This window comes from Pinus tabuliformis, chromosome Q, assembly GCF_031772625.1.
Source record: "Pinus tabuliformis cultivar Carrire ecotype Pingquan chromosome Q, CPIR1, whole genome shotgun sequence".
Taxonomy (NCBI): domain Eukaryota; kingdom Viridiplantae; phylum Streptophyta; class Pinopsida; order Pinales; family Pinaceae; genus Pinus; species Pinus tabuliformis.
The window spans coordinates 427,565,227-427,577,237 of record NC_142296.1 but is presented as its reverse complement, the minus strand read 5'-3'; the positions used below and the strand labels follow the sequence as shown (position 1 = coordinate 427,577,237).

The following is a 12,011-nucleotide window of genomic DNA, read 5'->3' as shown; positions in this document are numbered from 1 at the left end:
CCCAAAAAGGGTTTGGGCAGATTCTAACTGGTTTGGGAGATATTAAAATAATTAATATTTTTAATGGAGTTCCTAAGTCTAAACTTAGGAAAAATAAAATATTAAAGGGTGTTAATATAAAACTGGGTTAGAATGTTCCAAAAGTCATGGATCAAGCCAAATCTAATTTTAGCTGTTGATTAGAGATTTAATCTCGGTCGTTGATGGACCAACGAGAAAAGTATAAGAGGAGGCTTGAGGGTCAGTTGGAGAACACACCAGAGTGATCAATCATTCATTTTGCTAGAGCGGGGTTGCTAAGAAAAGTTGAATCAGCAATTAGCAGCGAAAGGCAGTGAGTACGAGGCAGAGAGGCAAAGACAGTACTAGGAGACCAGTGCAGAAGCAGAGAGAGCGAGAGCAACAGCTAGTCCAGGCTACGCAGAGCCCAGCAGAGAGCGTAGAGGCAGAGGGACTGCGTCATCCACGCAAAGGCTGCTAGAGTGACGCAGAGGGTCCTGGGGCTGACGCAAGTCAACAGGAGGCTGACACAGAGGCCAGAAGGGCCAACGCTGAGCTTTAGTTGTGTCGGAGAGGGTTTCGTGGGATAGGTTTTCTGAATCCCTGTTTCCGAATATAGAGGTATTGCTGTCGTGTAATTTTCTCTGTCGGGTGAGCCGGTTAGGCACCCTATTGTACTCAAAAAGACTGCATAATAATATAACCCTTAGAATAGTTGCACCGATTTTCCCGCATTGGGGTTTTTCGGGGACATTGGTCCAAAAATAACTTGTCTTCTTTCAGTTGATGATCTGTAGATGTTGTGATTGTATTGTGTTTATTTCGATATTTCAATGTATTAAATAACTTTTTCGAATTTAAACAAGTAGAAGAAATAAACCAGCAAAGTACAGATTAATTTTCTAACGGATAGAATTAGAAAATTCAACATGACACTGTAGAGAGGTCATCCCCCACACCAGTAGATGCAGAGATGACTTTGGATACAGGGGAGGAGGACGCAGCAGAGGAGAGCAGTGGTGACCATGATGATGAGGACAGTGATGCTGATTTTGATGATGACTATGAGGATTAATGACTCATGAGTCATGAGCTAGCTAGTGCCTTGAGGCTTGTATACTTGTAGTTGTTTTGTATTTTCTATTTCTATTTTCCATTGGCATTGCACTACCTATGTAACACATTTTGATTTTGATGACTTAATGAGAAAACTACAGTTGTCAATACCTTTATCTTATTATCTTGTCTTTCTCCTATTGGATCATTGATAAATTAAATAAGTATTATGAATTCAGAATTTATCATTTATCATTTATGTGACATGTCATTAATTACAATTGTATATGAATTTTGTATGTACTATGCATACTGTTACTTTGTAAACAGTAAAACTTACATCTAGATGAAGATCTATGTTTGAAATCAATGAATTTGTATCATGAATGAGAATTTGTGTAAGAAATATCTAAGTTCTAATATATATATATATATATATATATATATATATATATATATATATATATCTGAACGTGTCCTATTACGGGGTTTCAACGTGTCCCTATCCAACAATCAAATCCTCGCATCCGTCGAATCACGAATCCACGTGTCAGGTGACTTAGCCACCAACCCAAAAATCTAAGCATGTATCCAAAAACAGAGCTTTTTAATTAACACCACCTTTTCCAACTTCAGGACCTCGACATCAACACAAACTACGGACCAGATGTCCTCGCAGGCAATGCTTCACTCGCAAATCCTTAACACTCCTTGAACCAGAAAATCGAGCATAACCAATCTCTCTCAATCAAACTGATTGGTAACTAGCATGCTATCAAAAACCTTCGAGAGATTCACATGTACAAACACAACCCCAATCAATAATATACTTTCATATGTTCATAATCAAATACAAACCTCTGGGGTCTTCCAGACAACTTGATGTTGCTTCTCAACTTTTCATAGGAGGATTATCAACCGAATCTCTGACAGAAGATTCCTCAATCATACACTTTCCTTTCCTACTTCTCATGCAGCAACATATCCTCCGAAATTCATTCTTCAATCAAAACCAAGCTATGCCATCCCACTCAATCAGGGAGCATCTCTCTATCCAAACTCCCTCTTAATCGTAGGGAGATCTCTTATATTCAGACTTCCTCAGGGAGATCAGCTTCTTCTTTTCGTCATCAGAGATTTGTTTGTGGCTTCCAACCATTTAATCAGAATTATCATCATCCTCATCATGCTTATCACATCAACGAACATCTTCACCATATTGAAGATTGTGTGAAAATTTCTAACCCGAAATTCTACTGCAACAACTGATTTATTTCACCTATGTATTCTTCACAATAAGTTATTTACGAAAACCCTTCAGCAAACATTAAAATAAATTCTAATGCAATTATCACATAATTACACAGAGAAAATACATGCACAAGAACCAATCACGTCAACACAGTTGTTTGTGGACAATTGTCCCCAGAAAAACCCAATGTGGGAAAACCGGTGCAGTAGATGAGGGTTTTATTAATCCTCAGCAACAACCGCTATACAAGGAATGATTTTACAGAAAGAAAACACCTAAGACTTTCCCCTAGAAACTTTCTAACACCATGGAGACCCTTCTCCCACTTCTGCGTCACTCTGCGTGTTTTTGCGTCACTCTGCATGTTTTTGCGTCCCTCTGCGTCAGCGTGCGTGAGGGTTGTGTCTCCCTCTGCACTGTACCTCAATGTCCCTGCGTCACCTCCTCCTCGGTCATTGACTGCTACTAATGCCCTCCTCTTCCTCCACCCTGCAACTCACCCTTTGAAATCGATCTCCTTCTCTTTGAGAATCGATTTTTCTTGAGATACTGAGTATCTGTCGGTGTGTCTCCAAATGATCCTCAAGTCTTCTCTTATACTTTCCCTGTTGACGAATCAACAGTCGAGATTAAGTCTCTAATCAATAGCTAATATTAAAACAGACTTGATCCTTGTCTCTTAGAAGCTTCTCACCCTTATCTTTATTAATACCCATTAATATTTTTATTTTGCTAAGTTTAGACTTAGGAACCCATTAAGAATATTAATTATTTTAATAACTCCTCATCCGGGTGGAATTTCCCCAAACAATTTCTAGGGCTTGGAGATCTCATGTGCCTTAGCCTCTCCACCAAATTTCAAGGCTAGAACACATCCAATACTACCCAAAATCAAGACTCCATCTTAGCGAGAAATGTGCTCTAGCAATGCTTCACCATAGAAGCATCACACTGATGCTCTGCATCGGTCCTCTGTGTTGATGCTTGGCCTGCTACCCCACATCCACTGCACTGTTGCTTCATGTACTGTTGCCCATGACACTGTTACTGCCACTGCTACCTATGTACTGCAACTCCCTCTCAACATGATGCATCATGTTGCCCATAGCGCTGCCACTGCTAACTATTGCACTGCAACTCCCGATACTTATCCATTTCTACTACTGAAATGGATTCTTCACCATCCCCATCTTCTCCCTGAAAGAAACAAACTTTGTTCTTTCTAGAGCCTTGGTGAGGATGTCTGCCACATGTTCTCCTATAGGAGTCTCCCTCAACTGTACTGCCCCTCGTTGGACACAGTCTCTGACAAAGTGACACCTAATATCAATGTGCTTCGATTGATCATGAAATAATGGATTCTCAGAGAGCTTGATGCAACTCTGATTATCACACAAAATCTTGGTCGCTTCCATCCTTATCCTGAATAGATTCACAAGCAATTTCCTATGCCATATGGCTTCGCACGAAATTGTGCTAGCTGCCATATTTTGCTTCAGCTGAGCTCAGAGCCACGGATTTATGTTTTCTACTACACCAAGAGGTCATTCCTGATCCAATGTTGAAACAATAACCAGTTGTACTTTTCCGATCCACTGAACTTCCAGCCCAATCTGCGTCAGTGAACCCACTCATGATGAAAGATATACATATACTTTGGTAATTGCTTGATGAAAGATAAACTAATAAAGAAGTAAAAGAAGCCAACATAATTCACAATTAATTATCAAGAAAGAGGAATCAAACCCTAATTCCTATAAGCATTGATTTCTCAACAGGTGACAAGGGGCCCTCATTCTGTGTGTTCAATTATAGCAAGTTGCACAGACCTTTGCAACCCTCCTAACTTGATCGATAACATGGTGAATATATCAAAATGGCACCAAGAGCAATACACATCAGCAACAAAATAAATATTCAACGAGGCTCTAAATGGCCTCTAAACTCTAAGGTCTGAAAAACATGCTACAAGCATCTCTTTTGCCTAGCCCTATCTTCTTCAAATTTTGATATTCCAATCTAATCTATCGAATCTCTTCTGACAGGGACATGCCTGGGCAACTTGGCCTCTTATATCAGCTAACTGCTCTTTCAATCTACAAATTCACACCCCCCCCCCAAATTTTATGCATCTCTTGCAATATTTGCAATAAATCTCCTCAACAACAAAATCAACATGGATCCATCCAAGTTCTTTGACACTTGGGGCTATACTAAAATTTCAATTCGCAAATTCAAATATGCAACATTGTGAACCCTATCTTAAATTCTTAACATGCAAAATTCATACTTCAAAGTTTCAAACTAGTACAAAACTTTAAAAACAGATTTCAAATCTGCAATTTAATGAGGAAAAAAATTAGAAATAGATTCATCATTTAACTGTTAACATGCCTGGGAGAAATTGCTACTCTTCAACACTGTTCCAAAACTCCAAATGGTCAATGACAGAGGTGTGAGGCAAATACAGGGCAAAGGGGGCATGGGGGGGGAGCGGGGTCTCTTTGTAACTTTCTTGTAGGATTTAGTAAATAGGTTTTTTGTTTTTTTAATGAAAAATTTGAATTTTCCATGCTGAGACCACCATGGTGCAGTCTAGGACCTACTTGGCCAAGTAGGGCAATTTGGTATCGGACCAGCCCTTTGAACCATGCAGTAGGCCGAGTCAGTATGGTCACTGTTTATCTCCACCGAGTTGACTGAGCCATGGCTGACTCTAATCAATTTTTAAAACAGAGATTTCAGTTTGCCTGCCTGATGCAACCGCACAATATATCACACTAAGTCCTATTTTAACTCACAAAGAGTAAAGAGCATCATATCCATGAACGAATGAATGATCAAGGGATCAGATATCCAATGATATAAAATACAATAGTCAATTTTTCGGTCCCTAACAGTCCCTTTCATCCTCCACAAATTTCATTTGTCTTATCTATACTAGTATCCAGTCAATTTCTCTCACATCACCACAAACACAATATGTAAAACTTAAAAGTTTAAAACCAAGCATAAATGTCCAACATGAACTTAACAATAAGTTAATGTGTTTGTAAACAAATGCATCTATGATATTTTTATGCTTTCCATACTAAAAGAATCCTACAATTTCATGATTCATCAGAAGGTATATTGAGTCTGTTCAGTCACCTAAGCTGAAGAATACTGGGGACAGAAATATGATACTAGAAGGTTGAAAGCCTCCACAAAGAAGCAAAGGTATCATGCATGCTCTGAAGACCAGCTCCTCTGTCAAGGGTGCCTGATATCAAGATACGAAAGATTAGCATGCACCATAACAATGCTCAAGACAGTTATCATTCTTTTAAAAGTACAGTTCAGTCAGTATAAGATATTACATGAGATAATGTAAAAGCCATTGAACAATTAACTGGATCTATTCAATATAGAAATCATGTGTTGTGATGCATCTACCAAGACATCAATTAATATAATTTGCAGTACTTTATGTTGCAAATAGACTTGACTCAGACAACATCAAAGACAAAGCAATAGAATCTCCAGACAGTGTATGAACTGACTATAGATTACACCATTTCAACTCCATAAGTATAATGTACTTTAGAGCTACCCTTGCCTTAAATTCAACACAAAGTAGCATTGGAACTCACTACATACTTTGTTCATAAAGGTAATATCTATTTCTCAAAAGATGGTCATTGATGAGAGTGACACTCCCCGTATTTACTTTCTTAGTGTCTTCAGGGCTTCCCGCAAATAGGTAAGAGCAATACCAGTAAGAAGTAAAGAACATAATACTGACCACCACATAGTTGCGCCATGCTTGAATGTCTGATCCCATGGAAACAGTAGCATATGCCCACTTTCTGTATGCACTTTTTAGATCTACTGCTCCACAATAACATTGCGGTTCTTCTTCCTTCCATTCAGTGATAAACTCTAAAGCTGCTGTCACCAGGGGCCCCAAATAAAGAAGGGCAGTCAAGATGATGGGAAATAAAACTGCCTGCCACTGTTTCAGAAAACATGAAATTGCAGTTCAAACCTTGCATTAGGCAAGAGCTCAGCTCTCGAGCATTCCATCAATAGATGCAATTCCAGGACCATAGCATCTACACAGCCACAACATTCATGTCCCAAAATATAAAGGAAGAGAGAGTGTATCAGAAAAACTAAGTTCAAATATCAACCATTGCTCCTGTACTGACATTCCATGCAGCCCAACATTATTCTTCTGTGCATGCTTTTGTTATCGATAACTTTATCATATAGAACAAATAACTAAAATAGGTATGGAAGGAGAAACATCACCAGATGGTCCATTCTAAGTCCATATGCGCTCAAGATAGAAATGATACACGTATTTTGAGAATCACAGACCTGATGCAGATTCATTACACCAAAATCATTTCAGTAGCAAAAGGAACAAAACTAAATAACATATAAGATTATCTTTCATCTTGTTCCCTGATCAGTAGATAAAGCCATGCATACCCTGAAAAATTATCAATGAGAATCAATATCCACAATCTGTTGGAAGTTGCACAAACCAGATGAACAGATGGTAGAAAGCTAAAGGAACAGAAAATGTGTCAGAAAAGATGATAACACCAATGGGGAGAACTCTCAACCAATCTCAAACACTCCAGGATATGGACCAACCAGCTTCCATTGCACTTTGTCAGATGATATAGATGAGAACTTTTTAAAAGTTAAATTTGGATACTACCATACCAATTTGGAAAGACTAGAGATAGTCTTATGGGAAGCCATTTGTGCATTACAGAAGCAAGGAGCTCCATTCTAAGATTTGACCAAATTATCCAATTGTAGATTTTCTATAGTTTGAAACAAGTTCACTTCTGCAGATTAGCTTGAAACCAAGTTCAACCTGAAAGATGGTGTGAATCCATGTTCTTTTTTGCAAAGTGATTTGAAAAGAAGGTTTTTAATAGTAAATGTGTAGTCCAAACCAGGTACAGGGAATAAGTATAGTATAGATCTATGCCAAAAGACCTAAATTTCTATTGAAATTATAGAGATGAAGTCACTACATATAGAAGGAAAATTGTGCATTAAATTTATTAGGTGCCATTCAAATGATGGGGAAATGGCCCTCCATTTCCCGATGAATCTTATTCCATATATCCACATAAGTCGGCCCTTTATAGCCCCAAGGGTTAACTCATTACTCAATCAAATTGTTCCACTGTTGCCAGGACATTGATGGTAATCTAGCACGCTATGCAAGTCTGCAGTCTGATTCGCACTGTGTTAGATGTACTATGTATTCACCACCTGGTTTGAAATGGGTACCATGCTCAGAAGGGAGAAAAGTGCCCAAAAATTTATTGAGTATTTATTTCCAAGGAAAAAAGTTGACCCCTTATGTTACTTTAAGGCAACACAATAGAAATGTAGGGTGGCCAATATTACACCACTTGACTTCTAATTTACAACCTTCTTGAAAATTCTCTTTTTTCCATAAGTAAGCTATCATGTATTGCATCTAAGATAGCAATAACGTTGCTTTTATCTTCATAATATCACCTCTATTTTCGAAGATGCAAAAGAATGGAATCATGCCTATGGTTGCATGTTTGTTATTAATGTAACTTGATGCAAATCTGGAAAGTGATGTTTTAAATTTCACTTGTGGAATGAAGCATGAAATTTCAATACTTTTTCATAATCTATTTTGATCTGATGTGGGTGCTGGTTGTTGAAATCTGCAGTCCACAAGTTCCCGTACAGCCACTTCACCTTCTCAATATTGCATGGCTTAACTACACTTGTCCATGAATGGTTTAAGCAATAATCTGGATATAATACTTCATATAGCACTGGTGGATGATATTGTTTTAATTCTGGAATCTATAAGTCACATTGTGAAAACACCTCGGTTACAGTTTTGTTGTTGAGGTTCACACTAAAAAAAATTGTCATTTTACAGCATTGGTGTGAATTATTGACATGCCGTAGTCAAAAACTAAAGCACCATCTTGTGATTGGATTATACTTTAAAAGTTTAAAGGCTGCAACACTTTACTGCACTTCACCTTTCAATACTTTTTCATTATCTATTGTGATCTGATGTTGGTGCTGGTTGAAAGGTAGATTTTCCACAGTTTAGAGACGTCCTAAGTTGAAATATGCAGTCTACAAGTTACGATACAGTCACTTCACTTTCTCAATATTGCATGGCTTAACTAGACTTGTCCATGAATGATTTAAGCTATAAGCTGGATATAATACTTCACATAGTACTGGTGGATGATATCGTTCTAATTCTGGAATGTACAAGTCACCTTGTTAAAACACTTTGGTTACAGTTGAGGTTCACTCTAAAAATATAATTGTCATTTTACAGCATTGATGTGAATTATTTACATGCTGGAATCAAACACTAAAGAACCATCTTATGATTCGATTATACTTTGAAGGCTGCAACACTGTTAAAACACTTTGGTTACAGTTTTTCTGTTGAGGTTCAGACTAAAAAAAATATTGTCATTTTACAGCATTTGTGTGAATTATTTACATGCTGGAATCAAACACTAAAGCACCCTCTTGTGAAAGGAATATACTTTAAAGGCTGCAACACCTCACTGCACTTCAGCATTTTTTGTGGATGGTTATACACTTATTTCCTTTTCCTTTCATCACTGATAATAATTTTGGTATTGTAAGGATTGGGTTTTTGCGCACTTTTAATTTGACTTTAACAATCAATCTGCATTCTTGGCATCACATTCACATTCATTTAAAGTAAATTAATTGTTTGGTTAAACACATCATTCAACCTAAGCTAACACTTCTCCCACACTACAATATATTGGTTAGGTTGACTTTAGGGACACCCCCCTTGGCTAAGTGATGAGCCCCAAAAATGGATAATTATTTGGGCTCATTCAACCTCCTAATTCAACTTAATCCACCATTCTCATTAATTTATTGCATGTTTTTTATCATATTTATGCTAATAGAGTGAATTGGGTTAGTCATTATGCCAACAAGTCTAATGTGTGCTTTGTGTAGCCTTTTTGATCAATTTGGAGACAAAATTGAAGGTCTTAATGAGCACTTGGCAGCCAAATTCGTGGGAGAACAAGGGAGAGGATTTGTAGGAAGGTGTCCCCTTCATTTATGGGCCCTTACCTCGAACTCTCCACCATCAGCTCGGAGTTCAAGGGCCACCAAATCAATTAGCACAAGGGCAGCCAAGCAAGTCAAGTAGCACGCTGTTAACTACAAGTTTTGGGCAGCCGAGTCCCTAAAGTTTAGGAGGATTGTTGGGGTCCAGAATTTGTATAAATAAGAAGGCTTAAGGCCTCATTTTGGTTAGCCAGTAGTTTGTCACTTTTGTTAGCCAGTAGTTAGTCACTTTGTAGGCAAAAGTTAGCTAGATTGTAGTTCGATTTTAGTCAGTAGATTAGCTTTTCATTTCAGCACATTTTCAAGCTTCCCCTTGTGGACAGTTTTGATATAACTCTTCTTTTCTTGCTCAATAAAGATGAATCCAGCTTTGCACCAGCTCTAAATCTCTCTTAGGAGGCTATAGCTCTTGGGGTTGGACCCATCTCAAGCGCCCAGTACCTCCTTTGTTTATCTTTATGTGTTTTTGCTGCATTCTTAGAATAAAATCTGCTATTTAGATTTAAATCTTGCTTTGTTATTTAGATTGCTTTTGATGGTTAAAGTAGCTTCTTATGTTTATAATAGATTGGTAGGATAATAACAGGAAAAAGGCTCCAAAAAAGGGTCAACGAACACTTTTGGTTTCACCTCTTCCTTATTGGATCAGGGGCTGGAATTGAAGTAACCGTGCTGTCCCAAACAAAAACACTAGTTTGCTTTACCAAGCAATCCTAAGTGTACTGTTTTCATTTGCAGAAGTTGGTTATGTGTTCAGATCTCTGAAATGGTTCATTGAATCTTTGATATACATGGTTCTCCAAATAAAGCTGTTGTTCATTCGTTTTATTGACAGTTAGATTAGATTAGCTAGGGCTTTGATTATTTGTAAGACTTTGTTGATTCGGTTAAATGTACATAGTGCAGGGCATCTCTACCACTCTCTCATCCACGTAAGCTTCATCAGAGCCAGTTGGTCCATCTCCTAGCTAGGTTCCTCGTCTCACACCTGTCATTTTGCCCACGTAGCCCTACCTTCTTGCTCAATCATTGTCTTAGCCTTCTTTAAGCCAAGTCAGCCTTCTACACCCTCTCACCACTCCATCCACTAGTCCCTGGGTCACTCCAGGCCCCTATCCTACCTACCTATCCATTCATGCATCTTCCCTCACTCACTCATCCTCTAAAATCCGCTTTTCAAACATCCTGTAGAAATTTCTGAACATCCTGTAGAAATTCCTGAAACATCCTGTAGAACCCTTGCAGACTTCCTGTAGAAGCTCACAAATGAGGTTTCTTGATAGCCAAACTTTGTGAAACTCCCTGGAAGGGTGTTAGGGCCTCCTTAGACCCTCTTTGAACCTTCTCAGCCTCTTCCAAGCATTTCTCCTCCTTGATCCACCCCTGCACAGTCAAAGAACAGTGAAAGCATATGCATGATGAAACTGACGACTTAATCAAAAATACAAAAAGATGTTTTCTTCAGATAGAGGTAGTCTAGACACATGTATTTTACCTTCATAGAAGTAATGGCATCTCTTTCAGTAATTTGTATTCTCTCCTTTGCATCAGTAGGACTAGCTGGTAGAATTAGGGTTTGCTAGGGTTTGCGTTTTCCTTCAGTTTTTCAATCTCTTTTCGCAAATAGATTAGCTTCCTTCGAGTTAGCTTTCATCCATCAATTAAAAAGCTTCTTCTAAGAGCTCATAGAAGTTGGCTTAAGCTCCTAGCGGACTTGTGCCAGCTGACCAAGTGACAGCTGCGGCAAGAGCTAGTACTTGTGCATACAGCACCGTCGCTTCCAAGTTTGTTACGAACTACCGGGTTGATAAAATTAAAGAAGGGAGTCTCAGGAGTTGCAGCATTATTTCTGCAATACTGGGGCTCACCACTAAGAAACCCAATCTCCTTAATCTAAATGTGAGAGGTGTTACGGCTCAAACTAGCAGGGGACCTAAAGGGCAAATGCTAGACTAAGGGCAACATATGGAGACTTAGCCCACTGTCACCTCAACTAAGACTCCCTTCTATTTACGGACTTTCACTGATGGGAGGAGACCTAATCTATTATGGAGTCACCAATGAAGGATAAATCAATAAATAGATGTGGAGTGATCCAAATAATCCCCTTCCCATAAGAGTTTGAAAGATGGAACTTGCTTGCTTTCTAAGCAAGGTACAATGTCTTCTAGGAAAAGGAAGGGAGGATTTGAGGGTTAGGTTTATGGGATATGACTTGTGAAGGAGTTTCCCAATCCCTAAAATCCTTGTTGAAATTGGTATCCCAGATGGTTCTTGAAGAATTGTCTTTCAAAGGAACGGGACCACACAGGACCAAGTGGACCCAGTCTAGGTCAGGAGGAAGGAGTTTAGCAACCAATGATGTCCTTAGCCTAGACAAGGTAGGGGAAAGGATCAAAGAAAGAATATTCACTTAAAGGTGTTGAATTGATCCAATAAGGTACTAGCCTTTGGGGATGCTAGGGCAAAGTTTGATCTCGGAGCTAGGGCTTGGCTTTTCTCACAACTCCACCATCGGAATGGGCTCAAATTTAGAGGAGGTCTTTAGGAAACACTAGCGCAGGAG

General features: G+C 38.6%; 1 protein-coding gene across 4 annotated transcripts in view; it reads right to left on the bottom strand.

Annotated features, from left to right (window-relative positions):
* Positions 1–12,011, bottom strand: part of FACE2 (farnesylated protein-converting enzyme 2) — a 210,827-nt gene that overhangs the window by 145,284 nt on the left and 53,532 nt on the right. For all 4 annotated transcript variants that reach the window (XM_089384611.1, XM_089384610.1, XM_089384609.1 and 1 more), the window contains exons 2-4: positions 6,602–6,670; positions 6,093–6,302; positions 5,459–5,570 (exon numbers count right to left, since the gene is read on the bottom strand). In XM_089384611.1, coding sequence (XP_089240737.1) covers positions 5,459–5,570; positions 6,093–6,302; positions 6,602–6,670 — 391 coding nt within the window. The remainder of the gene's footprint in view (positions 1–5,458; positions 5,571–6,092; positions 6,303–6,601; positions 6,671–12,011) is intronic.